This window comes from Felis catus, chromosome B3 (assembly GCF_018350175.1).
Source record: "Felis catus isolate Fca126 chromosome B3, F.catus_Fca126_mat1.0, whole genome shotgun sequence".
NCBI classification, from domain to species: Eukaryota; Metazoa; Chordata; class Mammalia; order Carnivora; family Felidae; genus Felis; species Felis catus.
The window spans coordinates 11937084-11961141 of record NC_058373.1 but is presented as its reverse complement, the minus strand read 5'-3'; the positions used below and the strand labels follow the sequence as shown (position 1 = coordinate 11961141).

The 24058-nt window shown below is 40.2% G+C and overlaps 1 protein-coding gene across 5 annotated transcripts in view; it reads right to left on the bottom strand.

Moving 5' to 3' along the window:
• CHD2 (chromodomain helicase DNA binding protein 2) overlaps window positions 1-24058 on the bottom strand; it is a 122673-nt gene that overhangs the window by 22129 nt on the left and 76486 nt on the right. For 4 of the 5 annotated variants that reach the window (XM_011282738.4, XM_045058856.1, XM_019831921.3 and 1 more), the window contains 13 exons: window positions 23658-23806; window positions 22563-22659; window positions 22042-22134; window positions 18735-18905; window positions 17575-17750; window positions 14207-14248; window positions 12760-12899; window positions 8420-8558; window positions 8076-8226; window positions 6815-6937; window positions 5453-5581; window positions 4377-4517; window positions 2495-2629 (listed from right to left, as the gene is read on the bottom strand). In XM_011282738.4, the coding sequence (XP_011281040.3) occupies window positions 2495-2629; window positions 4377-4517; window positions 5453-5581; window positions 6815-6937; window positions 8076-8226; window positions 8420-8558; window positions 12760-12899; window positions 14207-14248; window positions 17575-17750; window positions 18735-18905; window positions 22042-22134; window positions 22563-22659; window positions 23658-23806 (1686 nt within the window). The remainder of the gene's footprint in view (window positions 1-2494; window positions 2630-4376; window positions 4518-5452; window positions 5582-6814; window positions 6938-8075; window positions 8227-8419; window positions 8559-12759; window positions 12900-14206; window positions 14249-17574; window positions 17751-18734; window positions 18906-22041; window positions 22135-22562; window positions 22660-23657; window positions 23807-24058) is intronic. The other variant, XM_019831922.3, reaches the window with a different exon arrangement.

Sequence of the window (24058 nt, the reverse complement as noted above, 5' to 3'; positions counted from 1 at the left end):
GCATCCAACTTCGGCTCAGGTCATGATCTCGCAGCTCTTGAGTTCAAGCCCCGCATCAGGCTCTGTGCTGACAGCTCAGAGCCTGGAGTCTACTTCGGGTTCTGTGTCTCCCTCCCTCTCTGCCCCTAACCCACTTGCATTCTGTCTCTGTGTCTCTCAAAAATAAACATTAAAAAAAAATTTTTTTAATAAAACATTTAAAACAATTTTGCTATTTTTAGTAGTAAATATTTGGAAAACCTCAAGGTTCATCTACAGGAGAAACCATGAATTATAGAAGTCTTAATACAGAATAATACGAAAAAAATTATTTTAATTTTTAATTTTTTTGTTAAGTAAGCTCTACATCCAACGTGGGACCTGAACTCTAGACCACGAGATCGAGAGTTGCATGCTACACCAACTAAGCCAGCCAGGCGCCCCAAAAGTTTAAACTACTAACATGGATAAACCTCAAAAAACAGAGATGCTGCGAGAGGAAAATCAAGTTACATGACATACACAGCGTGGCATTTATATCAAGTCTTTGAATACGGAGAGCAAGATAATGTGCTGCATATGGAACTTAGGAGGCTGTGCAGTAGAACAGTTAAGAACCCAGGCATTCATGCCCAACTGTCTGGGTCAAACCTCTGTGCCACATCTTAACTGTGGTGACACTGGACAACTTATGTGACTCTCTTTACCTTATTTTTTAATAAGTAGAGTGGAGATAACTACCTACCTCATAAGATTGTTGTGGAGAAAAAGCCCTAAATGCACACAAACAGTGCCTGGCTGTTTATGTGACCCATTATGGACTTTATAGACAAACAAAAGTCCTAAAACTCTCAAACCAAGCACAAGAATGACATCTGGACCTAAAACCACCCTTATTCCTGGGGAAGGTAAGAAAGGAGAGGTGTGGGTTTAGAGTCAGAAACACCAGGGACTTCAACTTTACCCTCAGTCTTAAAAACTCACATTTGACAAGGCTTCATGGCACCTGTATCAATGTCTCTCGTATTCTTTACATTTTTCTACATTTTTTATGGATTTCATAATCCTTAGCACAATTAAAAGAGCCAATATGTAAGATCATTCTGAAAACGAAAATGGTACACAGAAGCACTAGCTGGGGTTTCCTCTCAGAAATACTGGGCTAAGGACAAACCAGGATACAGATCAGACGGCTGGCTGTACAGTGAACTTACCCCTTTCAGATAGCTTAAATACTCAAATACTGATGTATCTTTTACTTTAGAGATACTTCTTCAGATACACTTCTTACACCTAAGTGTACTTGACATAAGAAAGTAGTCCCCCATCAGAGAGCTCAGGGCAGAACAGTAACAGAGGAGTAAGATAAATGAGAGAAGGAAGAATAAAAAATAGATATGTGTGTATAGATTTGGGGGAACACAGAGACAGGAGTAACGAGAAGACTACCTTACAGGATGAGGTCAGTATCCTACCCTCTGCCGCCACACAGCAGGAGTATTTTGAAATTTGGAAGACCAGGTTCTCTTTGAGACTGAATTAACTACTCTAGCGAGCTGTGATTTATGCAAGGTTGGGCAGAGGAGGTGAGGGGACTCATGGAGCACACAGTCCAGTGAAGAACCCGCAGCTCCGGTGAGGGGCTAAGGTCGCCCTTAAGGACACACTGGACTGTTTCCAATCCCACATGAGACCTGGGCTGTGACTTAGCCCCTAGCACCGCAGTACAGAGCATGGAAGGTAACACCAGGCTCACCACTGCTCCAGTGCACTCAGCCAGTACCCCGGCCGCGTCTCGTGTCATGCTGTCCCCTTGTTCTCACCACACAAGCCACAGTGGCCGTATGTAACCCCCTTACTGCACCATAGGCAGTTCTGCCACACAGCCTTTGTGCATGCTGCTGCCTTGCCCTGGCTCGTTCTTCTCTGCCCTCGTCTCCTGTGACTTCTTCCTCTTCCTTCAGAACCCAATTTGAACATCACCTCCTTAAACATGCCTTCCCAATAGCCCCTGCCTGGGTCCGCTCCCCTTCTCACAGGATCTTCAGAGCATCTGCTGTCCCCCCCGCACGTCCCCATCACAGTAGCACAAGCACAATCTGTGTGCCTATCTATCTCCCCCACTCAAATGTAAAGTCTGCAGTGACAGAAACAGTCCTCTTTGCAACACAGTAGGTAACTCCAGGGGCTGGCACACAGAAAGTATTTAGGAAATGTTACCTCAGTTAACACTAGGGTTTCCCAAATGCCTCTAAGGGCCGCTTGCAGCCTTTCTGAGTGGGAGCACAAGATATGAAATCAATCCCCCAAACTCTCTCCCCAGAGAGTGAGTAAGAAAATCTCTTCCTGCCAGCCTGTTCCAGAGCAAAAGGTCTTTAGACAGTAGAAGCAATGTGTTCCAAAGTAATATACTAACACTCAGGCCAACTGCAGTTGTGTGGCTGACCTGAGAAAGACGGATCCACGGCAAGCACTGTGGCCACACACACCAGCACCCCTCAATTTTAAGACTTACTATGCTGAATGTCTCCTGGTCCAGATCATCGTCCTCATCCTCTCCAATGGGGACAGGCTCACTTCCTGCTGTAATATGGACAGGACCCTGAGATCGCTTTGATTTACTTGAAGATTTGGCATCACCACCTTTAGGCTTTTAAAAAAGAGTTACAAGGAATCATTGTCATTTGTGCAATCCTGCCTTATAAGCTGGGCTTCTTACCTACGTCACATCACTCCAGTGGGGAAATGTGACGGACTCAGTTTATAAAAAGGGTAAAATGAAGTCTTCAGAAACACCATGTAATCAAATCTACACCATTAACAAATGGCTTAATCACACATCATTTCCATTTCTTTCTCCAAAAAACCAATTATAACTTCAGCTTCAGAACAATGCTATTTTGGCTTCTATCCCCTCACCATAAAATGCACAAAAACGCCATCAACAGGCTAAGATTATAAACTGCCAAAGCTCTTGTAAAGTATCACGTAGCAACTTTTATTAAGAGCTTATGAACATACACTTTGATCAAGAAATCTGTATTAACTTTAGTACTGTAAAAGACTGAAATGCACACAAATCCACATGGATAAATCTCATTTATCCATGAAAGGATGCAGAAGGATGAAGACACATACTTATACACTGACTTCACGTATGAACATTTGAAAACCTAATAGTATGCTTTGTTTATGATTCTTTAATACATGGTAAAAGTATAAAAACACAGATAGGAAGGTTTCAAACCATGAGGGGAAAAAACAGGGAGGCAGAGTCAGGAAATCAGGTAGAAGGAATGGAGGGGGCTTCAACAGTGCCGGTAAGGTGTGCACAAAACACAAAATACACCAGCCAAACAAAAGGCACTTGGAATAAACATGACAAAATGTTGGTAACAGTTATACATGGGTGGTGGATGAGTGGATGTTTGGTACACTGTTCCTCGTGCTTTTATTTTGGAAATGTTTCACTTAAAAAAAAAAAAAACTGATTATCTTTCTGTGGGAGCACAGATGCAAAGGTATCTGGCACAGGTTTTCCTAACACAAAAAATTTCAAAGTGATTTCAATATGGGAAGCTTAAATTGCTTCCAAGATATATAACCAAACAGAACCTTCTTTATTCAAAGTGATTTTAACACTTATTCACTTGGAATGTTGTTTCTGATGTACTGCTGAATTTGGGAGAAAGGGCTACCCAAAGAGTCTGAGTTGATCTTCATTTTATACTCATCCGTATAAAACAAAAGTTCCAAAGGGACTCATCAAGAAATCTACTATAGAGATCACTGGATGATGGGATTATAGTAGATATTTGTTTGTATGTTTTAATGATTAAGAGTGAATTACAAAATAATTTCATCAGAAGTCAGCAAGCATACAAGCAACACTCTACCAGAAGTCTGTGGTTTAGAATTAACTTCTTAAAACTCCCAAAGCAAAGGTTCTAGAATAGCAGCGTTTTTCATCCATTTCTACTCTAAACACTTCTCTGGATATATTTGGTTCAACTCCTAAACCCATCAAATACTCAAATTCATCTATGGATTATATTCTTCTACCATGAACATAAGAACATATTTCAAGTCATTACCTGTGAATGCAGATTTCTCTCACCTGTCCTATGTCATTCAAAATTTCCCCTCTGAAATGTTATGAGAGATTAAAGGCCTTCTATATTAAAAAAAAAAAAAAAAAAAAAAAAAAACAAAACACCCAAACTGCACATTCCCCTCTCTGTAAGAGGAGGTGCGAGCATCCCCCTGACAACCCCATCCTTCCTTCTTAGATGTGCCCATAAAGAGACGATGATTTCCGGACCCTCAAACCCCATTCTAAATCCTAGAAGAAATTTCAGAGGCTGTGGGTATCTCAGGAAGTAGAAGGACACTGATACCTTCTCTTTCTTATCTTTTGACTTCTTCCTCTCCTTGTCCCCTTCTTTGTCTTTCCTAGAACTCATTTGTTTCTCCTTGTTCTCCTTGTTCTCTTTCTTCTTCTGTTTCTTTTTCATTGGACTTTTTTCTAAGCCATCATCCTAGAAAACAAACAGGGCTATGAGCTTTAGCCACAAACTTGGTATCTACTCGCCTACTTTCTAGAGAGGAGCAACCGTCTACATTGGTTCATCACTACATCTACACTTGGAAGCTTGTTTTCACGCTTACAGCCTTAATGCATGCACTCACACAACTCTAAACTCCCCAGTGATAAATAACCAGTTAGGCCTGGAGCCGCAGATGCTCTTGACTCACATCTCTCTAATTCTCACAGCAACCCTTCAACCAGAGGCATTATCATTCCCATTTCACAGACAGAAAAAACTGAGGCCCAGAGATGTTATATACCCACCACCTAGTAACTGTCAAGGTTGCTAGTTTTTGAATTCGCGTATGCATGACAAACCCATGCCACTTTCTGCACCCACTGCTGATCCTCTTGGAGCTAATCTCAAAGTACCATCACACCCAAAGGGAAACGACATAAAATCCCATAAAGTTGTTACTCCCTGAAACAACACAAGAAATGCTACCAATTTTTCAGTTTGCTCAGGCCAGAGGTCTCACAAGCTGCCAGGCCCCGGGCCAAACCTGACCCACAGAAGCGTTCTGTTAGCCCACGAAGCACTGAACAGCAGAGCCGCTGCCCCTCAGCATCAGGCACGAGGCCCCTGGTGAGCCACAGTCCCCACCACTCCCTAACCTTTCTCACCGCAAGGCTTGGTGTCGTGTGCCATTTATCACTTCACCTTGCACGGGTCCCTTCATTTACTTCCACTATCTAGGACCCTGCAATGGCTGACTTAAATGAACCGAGTCCCCTCTCACGGGTTAAGCAAAGACATATAGATTCTATTTTCACTTTACTGACTCTGCATATAAGCCAAACACATCTTCAATGGTTTTATATATACCACTTGGCAAAATAAATGTAGCCTACAAGCAAACTGTCAACTGAAATCCAGCCACATACCTTTACTTCTCCCTCTTCCGATGGATTGTCTGAGTGTCTAGGTGATGAAAACTCAATCCCATGCTCATCTTTCAGCCTGGGCTCTTTGTTTTCCTTCTTTACTCGAGGCTTCCGCTTCTTTAATTTGGCCTGGAAGAGACAGAAAATGATATTAAAACCACAAATCAAGTCCCTTAAAAAGCATGACCAGGTAACATTAGGACTCTTCGGAGCAGGAGCAGTCATACAATTCAAACGAGAAGATTCAAAGGCAATTCAAAGCATGCAACTTATTCTACCTGGGGGAAAAAAAAGGAGAACAGTCATGTAGGCCCTATACAGGTCCCTATGCCACATAAAAGCCTCCACATCCTTGAACCTATGGATTCCAGTATTTGGAATTCACACTAAAGACAGAATACAGAAGAATTGGAAAAGCACCTTTATGCACAAAAATACCAATAAATTTAATGTGAGACATAACAGTGACATTTGAAAATCGAGAAGTACACTCTATCTAAAAATTAGGAAAGAGGTTAAAATATGGATCCACTCCGACATGGTTCAGAAATCTGCAAGTATAAACATGACCTAATCTGTCCCTCCAGAACCTAATGTACACTTCATACTCAACATGCTGTCTGGAGAATGGCACTACTTACGACACTATAATATTAAAAATGATCAGAAATGAAATGTGACTTTATATAAAATTTGTTTTGTTTACAATACAGGGAAACAAATGCAAACGGCAGAGCTCTCAGAGGACTAGGAACCAGCACCCACAAAGGCTGCTAGTACCAAATGTAACCTCTCTCCTCCTCACTGTGATTCTCATTTGAAATGAAAAATTGGGAAAATAAAAGCAGATTAAGGTTTAGATGAGTTCACTGGCAACTCTGCTGGTATTCTTCACTGAGCAGGTAAGGCAGTCCTAACTGAAGGCCAGTTTCTGAATCCACCGAATCCACTAACCATCCATTAGACCTACGGGACCCATCATTCAAGCAGCCCAGAGTTAGCTACACCAGGTAAACCTGGTGGTACTCATACAACAACCAGCACCATGTTCCAAAATTGAGGAAGCAGCATAAAGAAACAGTAAAAGCATATGTCTGGAGGTGGGGCTGGGAGAGGTGAGGACTATTTTGAGGCAATACTGGAGGACAGTGGGCTTGTAAGAAAGGTGCCAAGATGTTTAGGTCAATTACCGAATGAACTTTTCTATTATTACCAACCAAAACATCATTATGGCACCCTCAAAAGCAACACCTGACTATGGAATGTACCTCCTGGAGAGGGCAAGCATCCCTTCTCCTACCTAATTCTGCAGGGTTGGAGCCTCGGCCCGCTGAAGGACGCCCGGTCGGCTGCCCCACTCACCTCTTCCCCGCCCGTCACAGCCCCCTTCTTCTCCAGACTCTTCCTGAGCAGCTTCAGCAAGTAGTCCGCCCGGGTCTGCAGCTGCTTCCCCTGCGGCTTTTTATCCGTCTCCACGGGCAGAATCTTCAACAGGAAAGGAAGAGAAGCACCCGCCACCACCCATGTCCCGGTTAGTGGATCCGGATACACAGAAACAACAAAGAACTGAGCAGTCCTTTCCCTCCCCAACCACCCGAAATACAGATAAAGCCTCAGATCCTATCTCACGTCCATGGCTCCCGGTCACTGAAAATCCCTCATGAGCCGTTCTCGTTTTACAAAATGGGATGGAGAAATCCAGCTCTCCCACTGGCTCCTACCTGTGCTGTTAACAGGGTAGAACAACTCAGGTAGGAGGGGCTTGTTGGCTTCATCTGCTAGAGCATCCCAGCCGTCGTGGATTTCCTCCTTCCAGGAGCAGGGAATCCCTGGAGCTAGGTTAAAGCTTCGTTTTAGATTGAAAATGCTTCTTAGAGCATTGCCGGAGAGCACTGAGCTATGCCAGGACGTGGTCCGTCCCTGCTACCACGGTGGGACCTCTCGGGCCAGACTGGATTTGGTCTCAGTGCTTATGGCAGGGTGCTGTCACCCTCTCAGAACACCACACGTGGGATGAGCATTGTTTGACGTGCCAGGAAAAGCCCTGCCAGGAGCACAACGTGGAGCGCGTCCTACTAAAGTTTGAGCCAGTCAGCTTTCCCTGCTTACAGCTCTGAGCACGGCCTCACTGTCTGGTAGCCTGACTACAACGGGTAGGGTGGGAGGCTCGATTTTGTGGGAGACGTACAGCAAGGTTTAATCCCATTACAAAAAACACCAAGGTGTGGCTCACTCTGTGTGCAGAATGGAAATACGACTGCTTCAAATACAGTTTTAAAGAAGCGGCCGACAATTAAGGCCGAAGAATCCTTGTATTATTAATAATCTTACCCTGGTATTTGTTGCAATGACATTTGATGTACCTTCAAGAAGAATTAGAATTTTAAGATTTCTCCTGTGATTTCCCCAAAATTTCACCTGGCTATTATCTTCATCTATGTAACAGTGCCCCAGTCCACCAAAGATGGTAACATTCCCCAAAATAAAGAAATCCCAGGAATTTACTACTGTACTAATTTCAAATTTGATCCCCCACCCCCCAGAAAATAGTTAAAAATAAGTTATCAAAAAATATGTATTATTCAACAAATCTGGAAATCTCCAGCATCACAGATTTACTTACTTTGTCAGTTAACTTAAGCTCTGGATCCGTTTTAATTAACTCCCAGTTTCCATAGCCATGCTCATAAATTCCCAGGAGTAAACGCGAATCATCCTCTACCCCCCACTCGACATCGAAATGTGCAGCTTTCACTCGACAGGTTAAGCAGTATCTAGAGGGATTTCAAAAACAGGAGGACATGAGAGGGGGGCCCTTTCAAATTTGGAAATGAACACAAATGATACAAAGTATCCTGATGCATTTTACAAAAGACAGTGAAAACATGACCTGACAATCCAGGACTTAGCCCCAAATCCACTTTCTTACAACACAACCATTCATGAGTATGCACAGGACAGACTCACTTTTTTTTTTCTTCAGGGTCCACAGGGATAGATTTATGCAGCATCTCAAACTCTTCCTCATGTTGTATAATGGATTTCACATTAACCTGAACCCCAGATATTTTGATTGTTGGGCCTCTCTTTTTCCCTGGTCCTTTCCCTGAAGAACACCAATTTCACATTAGTTAAGTGAGAATTTGCTGGAGTTCCAACTCCTATTCACTAGAAATCGATCTGTGGCTTATTGTTATAGTTCAAAGACATAATCTAAAATCAAAAGTTTCTCAATTAATGTTTATAAAGTAGCCTCCAAATAATTCTCCAGATTTTTAATATTTAGGATTTTTTTTTTAATCCACTGGTATTTATAATTCTATTTTAACTTCCCTGTTTGTTTTATACTTTGGTTATAAAATTAAAAGTAAAAAAGGAGATTTGGAAGGATGAATAGTAATACTGATTTCTTTCGTTTTCTAACTATCCTCTTAACAATTCAAGAAAACTTGAAATTTTCTTTTTATGTTTATTTATTTATTTTGAGAGAGAGAGAGACAGACAGACAGACAAAGAGAGTGCAAGCAGGGGAGGGGCAGAAAGAGAAGGAGAGGAAGAACCCCAAGCTCACAAACTGAGAGACCATGACCCGAGCCCAAATCAAGAGTAGGACACTTAACCGACTGAGCCACCTAGGAGCCTCGAGAAAACTCCAGTGTTACAAAGATGATCTTCTCCATGAAAAAAGTAGATCAAGTTAATACCAACTGAAATGATGAACATAAGGTGTCATGGAAAGACTTCTTTAGCCCTAGTGCCAGATTAAAATAATCCTAGAATTAAAGATGAAACCCAGTCAAATCTAGTCATAGTCCAGCACAAGATGATGACACTTGTCTATGAAAGAAAAAAATGGCTCAGAGCCTGAAAAAAAGATTTCTTTTTTGTTAACATTCAAGTTGATGAAATGATGCTATGATTATAAACCATCATTTAGATACTCTTCTGTAACCCACTAGAATTCACTTGCAAATGCTATTCCCAATACAGAAGAGAGTTGGAACAGAATGTGAGAAAGTGGGAAAGGCACTTCTCTAAAACTCAGAAATCTGGATTTATTCCCAAATCTGCACATAGTACCCCTTCCTCCCTTCCCTTTTCTCATTCTCACTTCTAGTTATTAACCTGAGTATCAGTTTCCCCACCTTAAAATAAAAGGATTACAACAGAAATATGGGCAAAGGACAGAGACAACTCACAGAGAAGCAAATACAAATGATTCCTAAACATTTGAAAAATACTCAACCTCACTCACAAGAAGAAAAATGCAAATTAAATATATATGCATACCATTTCTGACCTATCATGTTGAAAAATTCAAAAATTTGAGAAAATTATGTTGGTGAGACCAAGAGACCAACACCCTCATTCAATGCTTGGTGGGAGAGAATGGTGCAAAATGGAAAGCATACACAATTATCTACCAAACACTGTAAAGCAAAAGATTATACAGCTGAATGTCCCTTAACATATGGTATATCAGTAACAGACTATGCCAGTCTTAAAAAGAATAAAAATCAGGAAGTGGGAAAAAGATGAATCGTTTTTAATGGTATTGAGATATACAGTAACCATACAAAAAATAAATAAAATTGGGTAAGTCCAAGTGGGTCAGAGATATAAAAGTAAATGAAATCATACAAGAGGAGAAAAAGTCACAGTGAATTCCTTTTTATCCTGGGAGTAGAGGAAATGTTTTTAACGGACTCAAAACCTAAACACAATAAGGTAAAAAGACTGATACGTTTGATTATATAAAAAATTTAAGTTTTTTTAAAATGCCATAAGCAAAGTAAAAAGACAAATTACAAACTATAGGGGAAAACCAGGAACTTCCATCAGAAAAAGAGATCCTAAAAATTAAGACCAACAGCTCAAAAGAAAACAAAGCAGAAAATGGGTGGTTCACAAGTGGCTCTTAGAAAAACCTTACTCATTAAAAGAAAAACAAGACACCATTTCTCACCTATCATCTTGGCAAAAACCCAACCATTTGACAATATCCTGTTTGTGAGTCCTGTAAACACCACCAATATCCATTGCTGGTGGCAGTATACATGGTACCAGACGGTTGGAGGAGAATTTAGCAAATTCCAACCAAGTCATACTTCCCCAGGACCCAGCAAACCCCTTCCAGAAAACAATCCAAAAGATACGCTGGCAGAGATACGAAACAGCATATCCGTTAGACTACAAATTCACTGTGGCTTTCTTTAAAATGGCCGAAGACTAAAAACAACCCAAATATTTGTTGCTCGGGAGCAATGAAGTCCGAACTAACATTTACTACGTGGTGGAGCACTGCAATTGCAAAAGGAAGGAGTGATCTCCACACGTGAAAACACGAGGAACACAACAGGGGAAACACACACACACACTGAAATTCTTACAGAGAAACAGTAAAAAGATAAACCCCAAAGTATTATTAGAAACACCGACCTATGGGGGGAAGAAGAAAGCAGGACTGGGGGCTGGGATGAAAGTAAGATTCTCTAAATGAAACTTGTTTCAGAGTTTTGGAGCTTTGGACCGTGTAAATGAGAGTTAAGTCAACATGAGAAAAGCAACCCCTGAAAGTTGAAAATAAATGAAACTTAAAGGCGTTGCGCTATTAAGTGGGTGAGCTAACAGCAGAGAGAAAAGAAGAACTTCAAATAATTTTAAAACACAGTATTTTGACCGCCCAGAGCCAGTGGGATGAAAAAAAGCAAAGAAATCAAACTTTGAGGAGTAAGACTGGTATTGATATTTAGAAATGTGTCCAATGTAGGATAAGACAAATACATAATTATGTTAGCTTTTTTAGGAAAAATTTCCCACTTGAAGGAAAGAGTTATCGACAATCTTACATCTGAATGAGAAATGTCATCCTGAACCCAGAGTTCATGGCAAATACAGATAGGGGGAACAAGTTACCCAATGGCAGGAGGAAGCAATTAACCGGATCCAGAATGAAAACATGAATCAAAAAAGAGGGATGTGGGAGGCAGGGAACTGTTACAAGGAAATCTGACCAAAATATACTGGGAGATAGGAATAGCAAGGCGCAGAACATGTGCTGCATTTTTGTGGGAATAAGGGGAAAAATATCATCTATTCATTTTTTGTAATATGTATTTTCTTATTTCTAGAAAGGTACAAGAAACAGGGTACCTGTTTTTAAATTTTGAACCCTGTGAATGTAAAATTTATTCACAACAATTACAATGAAAAAAGAAAACACTATAAACTTAAAGTTTATTCTTGGGTGTATTCTGAGTGCTATAAAAACATGAACTGGGATCACTGTCCAAACCACTTAAGTTTCTTTCACAAAAAAAGGAAAAGACATCTAAAGAAACTTTTGACTCTACTGAAGATATTTTAATTTTTTTAATATTTATTTTTGAGAGAGAGAGAGAGCATGCGTGAACACATGCACACATGTGGAGGTGGGGCACAGAGAGAGGGAGACACAGAATCTGAAGCAGCCTCCAGGCTCTGAGCTGTCAGCAAAGAGCCTGACAGGGGGCTCAAACTCATGAACCATCAGATCATGACTTGAGCCAAAACTGGACACTTAACTGACTGAGCCACCCAGGCACCCCATCTAACTGAAGATATTTTAAAATTCTACTACTTTCGATAATGCCCTTAAAAAAAATCTAAAGCACAAATACCTCTTCACTGATCTTAGCTAACACTGCAAGCCAGACAACATGCTAATAGGCACTTTTCAGGTATGGGATTACAGAGTAATCGTTCTAACCTCTGAGGCTGGCACCGTTACTCTCAGCAAATGAGACCATTGAGAGGGTATAACTTGTCACTCATAACAAATTCTAGTGCCACGAAAATCTCGCTGTAACAGAAATGTTTACAATATTCATCTCCTATTTTATTTATTCCAATTCTCTAATCCTTTTAAGTCTGCCACAACACAACTCATGTTTGTATATCCCAGATAATTAGAGATGATCGTTGTCAACAAGGTCCTCATTTGTAGCTGAAATACAGATGTATACAGTCAGCTCTGCCCACTCAGGGCTTTAGAGCGTTAACACGAATCTAAGGTTTCTGGAGCAACATCAGAAGAAAGCACTCATGCTGTTCATTACCTCCACCTTCTGCAAATCAACTTCGTTTGTGAGTCGAGCTCTGGGATCTCACAACACTGAGCTCACAGAAAGGAAGGTCAGAATACACACCTCAAAGGATTAGGGATGCATGGGATAGAAGTCTGTTCTTCAAAAACCAGCCCCTTAGCACAATTCCCATTCCCAAGTGCCAGGTCCAGGAGAACCATGGGCAGGGACTTGCTGACTTACCCTCGCTGGCATTTTCTTTCAGCTGTTCTTCATACTCCTGCATTGCTGATACACAGCTGTTGTGAATCAGCTCACCCAGGCGTTTCAGATCCGCTACGGACTTATCTACCAGCTCTGCATCGCGGGCTATGCACTCCAGCCTGAGGAAGGACAGATATGGGGACACATCAAGGCCCTGTGGCCACTGTTCTAATGTCACATGAGCTACCACCTGGTCCCCTACATGCTTGCTCCTGCAAAGACATCTTTCTCTCCTTTCCTCACTGGTTGTGTCAAGGCTCCACCAAGAGCCCTCCAACAGTGATGCAGGGCTAATGTACGCATTCCATCATTAAGAACTGTGCCTTGGAGTAGTTCACAAAACAAAGTAATTTCAAAAAACACAGGGGAAAGGAGTCGGCTTCCTTTACTAACTAGATGGGCTGTCTGACAATGGTAGCAGGTCAAGTGCCAAAAACTGCACTACTCTGCTGCTTTGGACAAGTTCACAATCCTTTCTCCAGCCCTACTCTCATTCGTTACAATATTCCTAGAAGCAAAGTACAGTTACTGCTACAGTATGTTTCACTGATCTCACATGAAGCATGCAAATATGTTAACGTCTAAAAATCAGTCTGCCCAAAGGAGCTAGACACACTTTCCCAGACCCTGGTGATTTTTATGGTGCCGGGCTCAAAGACCAGCATTCTGACCTGGAGGATCAGCAACAATCCCGGCAAGGTGCACCTGACTTTCTTGGTTTCACTGTTGCTACTGCTACACATCACTGCTTCCTCTCCAAACAGACAGGACAAAAACACACAGGCTTGTAATGTTCCACTACTCCAGAAGTTTATCAAGAATAAGAGAAAGGAATCTGGTATTCCCTTCAAATCAGTACTATTATTTATAGGATATATTGCTAATTCTGGACAAAGTACTAAACTAGGTTGAAAGAGTCTTGCTGAAATCCAACTTCTGAGTTCATTTTCAGAATGCACGTAAAATAGTGAAATAGTAATGACAGTCAACCTTTAGTAAGTTACAACTGGAAAGGTCTCAAGCTATTTGCATTTAATCCTCATGACACCCTATTGAGAAGAAGACGACTACAAAATCACAAATTTACATTACTGAATAAGAACTAGGATGCAAATAGTTACTACATGTATTCTTTCAAATGGAATTATGTGAGCATCGCTTCTGGAAATTATTTCTTTACATTACAGTTTTAAATGTACTTGCTACATCTTCCACTCCAGCAAAATCTCTCTTCAGATGGTCATCTTTGTCGTCCCTCCCCAAAAGGCCGTGTACAATCACACAACACACTAATATTTGTTTAAAAATGTTTCCAGGAAAATGAATGTTCTTAGCGTTAGTACTAAATGGAAAGTACTACCTCCCCCCCCCAAAAAAAAACCCTGCTACATAATAAAAATGAAAAACAGGTGGATAAGGAGCTTACCGTTCAAGAGGGAGACCAAACTTCTTATATGCCTTGATGAACCTGAGAACAGGATCAATAAAACACATTAAAAAAGAGGCTCTTAGCTCTGCTGATGCAAATACAACACATCCTGTGATGAAACACGTCATACACACTGTCAAAACAGACTGAGCCCAATCCTTGCAACTGCCACTAACTAAGAGTGCTGAATGACTCTGAAACTTGTCAACTGAAAATAATGAGTGCTAAAGATGTAGTCAAAGTAAAGATCAATTTTGCTCAGTGACTGAGCAAGAAACTGAAAGGGTCATTACAGAGAACAGAGACCTAACTCTAAAAATACCCTTTAGAAGGTACACGTTTGTGGAGTTCAATATGGAGTAAATGATTCAACCACCACAACTCTTGGGATAAGACTCCAATATGGTTAACCTCTCTATTTAGTCCAATACTGTTACTATCGCTTCCACATGGTAATTATTTTTTATTCTTTTCTGGTCAATAACACAACTGTAAGATTTTTAAGACTGCCTCAAATACTTCTGGGAACAAGGCAAAGTAAATATATGATTTAAAAGTTCTTAGGCAAAACTATTTTGGAAACTCTACTGACTCCTCCTGTGCAACCTTATCTGCAAACAAAAATCCAATCGATCCACAAATCTCTACCCTTAACTGTGTTCTATGCTGGCTCGTGTGTCATCTGCTTCCCTCCCAACAGCTAAAAAGCAGGATGTCATGATACATCATAGTCCTCACCATAATCTGCCACATCACTAAAATCAGACGTTTAACCGACTGAGCCATCCAGAGGCCCTCATTCATTCATTCTTAAGTTTTTAAGAGAGACAGCAAGCATGAGTGGGAGATGTGCAGAAGCTGACACGAGGCCCAATCTCATGAACCATGAGATCATGACCTGAGCCAAAATCAAGAGTTGGACGCTTATCCAACTGAGCCACCCAGGTGCACAGCCTCCCACTCTGCCAGCTGATTTTTTAAAACAACTGCATAAAGCAGTAATTATAAAACTGTGTTGATGGGTTTATAACATGTAAAAATATAACTTGCTTGACAATAATAGCACAGAAGAGGGTTGAGGATTAAAGCTATACTGGAGTAAAACTTTAAGACAGCACTGGAATTAAGTTGATGATACTCCAAACAAAACTGTTTCAAGTTAAGGTACTAATTATAATCTCCAAGAAAACCACTAGGAAAACAACTGAAAATACAGTAAACGAAACTATATGGGAAAATTATGAGAAACACAAAGAAACAAGGAAATTAAAATGATATACTAAAAAGCACCTACATAACACAAAAGTTTGTAGCCCTAGGAATAAAAAAAAAACAAACCAAACATAAGACATAAAGAAAACAAATGGCAAAATGCAGACATAAATTCTAACTTCTCAGTAATTACATGAAATGCAAATATGATTAAAGACTCCAAAATGAAAAACTTGAAAGAATAGATTTTTAAAATATGATAGAACTACATACTGTCTGTAAGAGACACAACCTAGGTTCAAAGACAGCATACTGAAGTAAAAAAGAGAAAAAGATAGTGTGCATACAATATCCAAAAGGAGCTGAAGTGGCAACACTGGTACAGATTTTTTTTTTTTTTTTTTTTTTATTCGACAGAGACAGAGACAGTGCAAGTTGGGGAGGGGCAAAGAGTGCGGGAGAGGGAGAGAATCCTAAGCAAGCTCCACGCGGCCAGCACAGAGCCTGACTCGGTGCTCAAACCCACAAAACTGCGAGATCATGACCTGAGCCGAAACCAGAGTCAGACGCTTAACCAACTGAGCCACACAGTCGCCCCCAGTATCAGATATGTTAAAATGAACTTTAGGACAAAAATCATTACGAGAGACAAAAAAAAAAAAAAAAAAGAGAACATCTTATGATAAAAGGGCCTATTCATGCAGATCAGTAAGGAAATGGAAGACTCAGACAACATGGAAACAAACATCTGTAGAACGTTGTGTCCAACTATCACAGAATATGTTCTTTTTTAAAAAATTTTATTTATTATTTTTGAAAGAGAGAGCGAGCACACGAGCAGGGGAGGGACAGAAAGAGGGGGAGACAGAGGATCTGAAGCAAGCTCTGTGCTGACAGCAGACAGCCCCGTGTGGGGCTCAAACTCACGAACCACGAGATCATGACCTGAGCCGAAGTTGGACGCTTAACCGATTGAGCCACCCAGGCGCCCCCACATTCTTTTCAAAATAATACTGAGGGTAGGAGGCAAGAGGACGTAAGGTATACATATAAGACTACCTACAAATTCAAAATGGTTACGATGATAACATCGTAAGTATGAGAGGACATATACTCTATTCTGTCAATGTTTGCATATATTTACACTGTTCCATAATAAAAAAAGAAGGAAAGGATAGTTATAACAATTCAGGGGAAAATAAAGACCTCACAGTTTATATTAACTTGGAAGGACTAATTGATATGAAGTATCTTCATACTATTTTCTTCAGCCTAAAATAAAAAACATCATGCAAAGTGGGAAAAAAAAATGCTTACAAGCATTTTTGGAGGGCAGATGTGTACGAATTACATACCAACAAATGTGCAATAAGTATGGACACAGACATCTAAAATCAGTTACAAGTGAGAAAAGGATGCAGAACCAGTATGTTGGGTATACTACTAATAAACCAAACCACATCCAAATGGGTATCAGCTTGATGGGAAGTGAGCTGGGAAGACCAAGGGTATGAAAGTAGCATTATCCATACTGTTTTAATTTTTTACATTCATACTATTTCTTTTATATACACAGACACTTGGGCATGTGTGCATTCTAATTTTTTTTTTTTTTTTTTTTTTTTCTGAGAGAGAGAATTCAAACTGAGGAGAGGCAGAGAGTGAGAGACAGAGAATCCCAAACAGGCTCCGTATTGTCAGCACAGAGCCTGACACAGGGGCTCAATCCTACAACCCATGAGATCATGACCTGAACTGAAACCAAGAGTCGGGGGCTTAACCAACTGAGCCACCCAGGCGTCCCTATATTCCTATTCTTAAATAAAGAAAAAAAAGAAAGGCTCAGCCCAAGTTTACCTCCAATTATGTCTTTTCTCTTGGCTGGACTTCCTTTGTGAAAATGCTCAGAGTAACCAGAGAACAGAAGAAAACAAAAAGAGCTGAGCAACCAACAAGAGAGTGCTCAAGCGAGGAAAACCCTGGAGAGGGAAGAACCATTTTGGAGACTCAGGGAAGGATTCCGTCTCCTGCCTTCCTTGCAGGTTGTCAGCCTCTGCCCTCCCTGTCTTAAATGCCAGGAATCCCAGCAGCCCACGGCTCACAGCACACCCTCCAAACACACTCGAGTGAGAGACAGCAGAGCCTCCACAAACCTTCGGATCTCTGCATCAGTAAATCCCTCGACAAGGTCCTTCCGCACACTTCGGGGGCGCCCCCTGCGCTTTGGCTTCTTGTCATCATCGGAGTCATCGGTCTCACTCTCAGAGGCAGAGGATCTCTGGGCTTGCCTCTTGGACTCAGTGTCAGAGTCACTGTCATTTGTCTGAGCCTGAAAGGGCAAAGTCACATTGTAGCTAGTGCCAAGCACAAGAGGCCAAAGGACCAAAGCCAGCCCATCTTAATTCTTTAGTACCCGGAACTTTTCATCCTATCGGACACGTCCATTTTCCTTTAAGAAAATAAGGAGGCAGATTTCACATCATGAAGGTAGACCTGCTTGGGATATTCACATTTCCAGAGATATACTGAAACGTAATGCCAAGTGAAGTGGAATAAAACTATCTGAATTGTGGGTTAATGTTTACTTCCTTGGGTAAGTTACTTTACCCCCTTTGTGCTTACGTTTTCCATTTGTAAAATGGGGAGAACAGTACCTCTTACTTGGGTTTTCATGAAGATTTAAATGAGTCAATAGGCACAATAACATGACTATGCCTGGCACACAATTAGTGCTCAATCAACAGTAGCTACTATTACTAATATTCATTTGCTATGACCTTGGCCAAATCTGTTATGTCCAACAAACTGGTAATAAAACTTGTTCTACCTACATCAATGTTGTTGTAACAATTAAATTAGATGGAGCTTGTAATGGTGCTTTATAAGCTGTGAAGTACGTGTTTGTTCTCTGCGGTCATATAATCTCTTACGAAGTATTTATACCAAGTGCCATGAACAAACACTTAAAGGCAAAAGGAGGTTGGCTCTAAAAGTCAAAGGCACAGTCAAATAGAACCAAGCTGCTAGGATTACTGGTTCTAATCTCAACAGGAAAATGCACATTTCTGCCAAACTCCAATCCCATCCATCCGTCTCACAAAGAACCAATTTATAAAGATCAAATGTCAAACCGGTACACTCAAGAGCAATGCAGAGTGCTCTTTCTCTGAGAATTTTACTCTAAAATATTCCTCCCATGTCAAGGCAACAATGTAAAGCCTCTTTCTTGAATAATCAGTACTTCCATAGTAATTTAATAATTAGTACTTTGCAGAGTAAGAAGTACTTTCCTATCTTGATCTCACTTGATCACCTTTTTAGTGGAACTCCGAATTCGAGGCAACATATAAATTTCTTCTAGCTCCTTCTGACGCTCTTCCTCCTCTACTTTTTTTCTTTGCTCCTCTGGAATGATCTCATCCCAGTCCTTGTGAGGCCGCTCTTCTAGCTCTTCTTCATCTTCCATTGTTGCAAAGTTGGCAACCTTCAAACAAATGGACAACTCATTGCCTGACTGACATTTCCCTATTTCCCAAACTCCATCTGCTAAACCTCCAACTCAGCCAGCATTTTTAATCCAAATAAGACACTGTAATATCAGAACTCCTGTGATATTACATAATCAGATAATCAATTATCTGCTAATCTCTCCCTTATTCTCCCTAAATCATCCTGCCAAACCCTCATCAGAAATATTACTGAGAAATAGGGAAACAGATATAAAGATATAAATTGTCTTAGAATTTTTATGCAAAGATTTGTTGTTAAATCATACACAAATATGATACTAACTGGAAAATTTAGAGAGTTACTTAAATACCAATCCATTATGAAATTATCATTCTAAATTATAAATTGCTACTAAGTAGTGCTCATTGGAAATAATGCATAACTCAAAGCAGAAGCAATCAATACCCAACCAGCTGCCTTACTCATTTTTATCCGAAGTATAGAAACTAAAGGTATGCAATGATTTCATACACTCAAAAGTGCACGTTACTCTCAGAAATGAAAACGAGAATACAAAACACAAAAAATTCAAACAAACCTGGAAGAATATTCCATTTGTGACATATCAAATATTTATTATCTGGCATCGATTTGTACATATGTACACATACGTATACGCGTATGTATACGTATTATGTATATGTATATATGTACACCAGAACAAAAATCATCTAAGTGTACGCATTTCAAAGACTCAGACTGTGGCTATACACAGACACATCCTACAGCTCTGGTCAGCCTCTGAGCAGTGGTGGGCAAGCCCCAGACACAGGCTTCACATCCTTTTTACACCCTCCCATCTAGTCTTTAAGGCTATAATTAAGTACAAAAGAGCTTTTGGAGGTTCCATTCCTCAAAGTCACTTAGAACTGACAGTGAAGCCAGAAGTTTATGACTTTTGGCCACAATTAATTCTAACTTCCACCACAAGATACTGTGGTCTTCAGGATAAGATTTTTATAATTCCAAGGCAAAAACAAGAGGTATAATTTCTTAGACTGAAAATTTAACATTTTTGTTTTATAAAATCATTTGCCCAATCTCTTAAATTAAGTACTGTCTGTAATTACTTTAGATCTGACTTTTAAAACAGCTAGATAAAAATAACATAAATGATATAAATATATATGTCAGTGGTTCATGCAGACAGGAAGTGAAGTGGTTAAAGCGCGAAGTGGTTAAAGGCCACACGCTACAGGCCAGACCCCCTGCCTAGGATATAATCATAACTCTAATATGTGTCACCTTAGCAAATCTACTTAGCCCCTCTGTGCCTAAGATGCCTTATCTATAAAACGAAGAAAATAATATCTATTTCATCCTAGGTTTGTAAAAGGGCTTGAAGTATCCAAATATCAATTACTTAAGAAAATAGTAATCTTAAGTTATCTCAAAAAAAGCTTACTATCTTTTCCAACATATTAAATTAGGATAAAAAAGGATTTGTGGGAAAAACAATGTCAATTCAGTTGAAACACTCCAGAAATAAAAAAGCCCCTCTAGGGTAGACAGACTCTTACTGTTAATCAAATCACTTGATCAGGTACTGAAATGTAACAGCCAAAAAGGCTTTAGAAAGGCAAGGGTCACCAGTAATATGCTGACCACTTCTGATTAACCTGTTAATATGCAGAAATTGTTATACCTAAATAATCACATAATATTTTGACCAAATCATCATCGTGAAGATTACTTTTTAAAAGAGAGTAGTATTCATAGAAGTGGGAGTCCAGTACAAACAGTAATAATTCACCTTGAGCCTCAAACACACTTACTCTGATCCTTTGGTTTATTCAATTCCTTCTGTGTTCTTCCTCTGAGACAACTTCTACCTGTGGCCAAACTTGGACCTCGTCACATACTAGTGCTCCCTTCCCAACACTTCACCCATCTCTCTCACAATCCTAAAGGTTGTACTGCATTTAACCATCACTGGAACCTTCAGATGTCCCCTGCTTCTCTAACCTGTATGGAAGCAGCCCGTAGCCAATCCTTTCAACCATGTTCTCACTTGAATTCGGGAAACTTTTGCCACGTGGACAATCCTCAGTATCACAAGCCAATCTCCCACCTTGGGACCACCAAATGAACCAATCCCTCTGGCCTCAAGTACCACTGGAGGAAGTCATATGACCCTGCTGACTGGCTCCAACTTGAAGTCCTATCTTCTAAATTCAGCTCACTCCTCCCTTCAGTTCCTCCCGTAACTCTTGGCCCCACCTATGGCTGTCTCAAATCATTTCTACTTTATTTACTTACTGGTAATTAGAGTCACCAAGGAAGGAATCCCACATCTTCTCTCCCCTCCTAGACCCTGAAGCGTACCTTCCTTTTTCTTTTGAAGGCCAACTCCACCACCATGTTTTTGATTATATCCCTTCTACTCTCTTCTAAGGCAATGTGTTACCAAATTTTTCTTCTTTCCTTAGAACCTCCAATATCTCCCTATTCTCAAGCTCTTTCCTCAACCTAAAGACAACATCTTTCAAAACCCTTGCCTTCCTTGACTCTTCTATCCTCATAAATCACCTTCACTACACTCTTTATAAGCTTTTAAATTAAGTCTATACTCAATGCTGCCACCTCCTTCCTATTCATCTGGTGCCCAGTTTCTGCACTTAGATCTGACCTCATTTAATTTTGTTGTATCAGACACCACTCTATATTGCTCTTAAGAAAAAAAAAAAAAACCACCAAGTCATCAAGAGCTTTCTGTCACCTTCTGTTTCATACCTTTGACCTCTTTTGTCATCTGATTCTATTAATGTCTCTCCACAACCCCTTCCACACTTTCCAGAGCTCCACACTATCTGCTTCTCCACATATCTCATTGACACATATTCTGAGCCCCTTCACCAACTTTTCTCTATCCACTGACTCTGACTGGGCAGGACACACCACGTAAGTGACTACCTCCACACAGAAGGCTATCTATAGTCTACACTCACGGTAACTATCTATATACACACCTGGAACTCGGGAGAAGAAAGGTAAGAGTCAACTGAGGTAAATTAAACGTAGAGCACCTTGCACACAGGAAGTACTCACAGATAATTAGCAGTAGTTAATAAATCAATGCTGAGAATTTCCTCCCACAATAATTTTCATACCTTAAACTGTGACAGAAGCTCATCTGTCGCACTTGTTGACACTTCATTCTCTCTAGTTTCAGCCAAGCGTAAAATTTCATCTATGTCCATTTCCTAAAGGGACACCAACAATACAATATGGTAAATGGTCAACAGTTATCAGCATGAACTGCAGATGTTTGGTGCAAATAAACCAAATCTCCTTTCTGATACTTCATTTACCTTTACAGTACTCAAGCTTATTCCTTTACCTCTAATGTCTCAAACTATTATTTATACAAATGACAAGGTGAACTTAGGAAATTACAGGAAATAAAACTGGAATGAAAAGGAGCAAAGACAGAATCCTCAAATGCTTTTCTCATTCTTTCCTATTTATTTAGTAAGAGCTTTGAGCTCTATTAAAAATAAAAAAGAAACTATACCCTTCAAGTAATTACTATTCTTTATAAACACCTCTAACAGACTCAAAATCTGCTTCCAGAAAAATTTAGACTCCCACGGATGCTTGTCAAAAACGTTTTTTCCTCATTGTTAATTACCTGAGGCTCTGACTCCTCCCCTTCAAGTTCTTTGAAGAGATCCTCTGCTCCAAATTTCAAAATAGCTGTCAGCTCTTCTTTATTAAAAGGATTTGAGCTGTAGAAGTAAAATGTAGTTGTAATCTCTCAGGAATGTCAAATAACCTCTATGGAATTCTACTATAAAATAGCTACCCTTCAAAAAGGAGTCAAATTACTGGTAAATTCTGCCCCAAGAAAAATGATCTCTCAAAGATTTCATTTTTTTTAATCCCCAGGATAAGTCTGTGTTGGTAAAGCTAACCTAGCAGCAGACTAAGAAATGAATTATTTTCCCGACGGCTCATCCATTACAGGGTTAAGAAACATAATTAGCAACATGAAAGAAGAGAATTCTTTTTTCTCTTTGTCCTTTGACTCAGAAAGTTATCGTTTACCAAGAATTTTCAACCTCTCATCTTTGGTCCAAAATAAAAGAACCAAGCTTTTTCCATTTAGGTTCCTCTTGAATGGAAAATGATCTGAAAATATTCTTTTTAGGGAAGGGCTCATTTGACTTCTACTTGTGACAGAGGCTGCAGGGAGGCCTCAGAAGACACTCAGAAATTTGGTCAAAACGTAAACTCAATCAGAGAAATAATTGTGCTCCTAAATAAAACCAACTGAAACTTGACTATCTTCCTTCTAGACCTTTCTGTTTTTAGTAGAAAAAGTAACAATCTCCACACAAACATTTTTCACCAATAGTAAACAGCGGCCAACCCCATCTGGCAGATTCTCACTACTGAAATGTTTAAGGCGACTTCGCGCTGAGATGAAAGTATGATGGAGGGGCATGTGGCTGCCACTGCTGCTGCGTCAAATGTCGTATGTGGAGACAAAACCAAAAGGCAAGCAGAGGGGCAAGAAAGGGAGAGCACAGGAGCAGAGGGCTGAGAGGCAAAAAAAGAAATTAAAAAAATGAAAATGACATCTTGTGGTCTTGGATTGGCCTTTTCTAGGTAATTAATGAATAACACCAGTTGTAGAGAATCCTATTAGAAGGATGAATTCTACGAACTGTTGATGTAAAATCAGTTTGGCTCTGACCACCTCCTCTGTCTTTCTGGCACTTACTTGGACCTTCCTGAGTTGTTTTCTAGAACTGTCCGGCCAGTGGTATCCATGCGCTGAATCACCAGATGGTCCAATACCATCTTCTTTTTGGCCCGTTCAATGATCTCCTCCTCCACAGTCCCCTTTGTAACCAACCGGTAAATATTTACCTACACAAAGAGAAAAGGTTATGTTTATACCAGATCTCTCTCTCTCTCTCTCTCTCTCTCTCTCTCTCTCTCACACACACACACACACACACACACACACACACAAAGTTACCTCTGTCTAAAACCAAGAAGAGAAATAAAAAAAGACTTACTCTCCTACCAGAAATGACTATAAGCCATCCATCCAAACAGGTGGCTTGAGTAGATGCAATATTTTTACCGTAACCAGTTACAATCTTAAATAAGACTGCC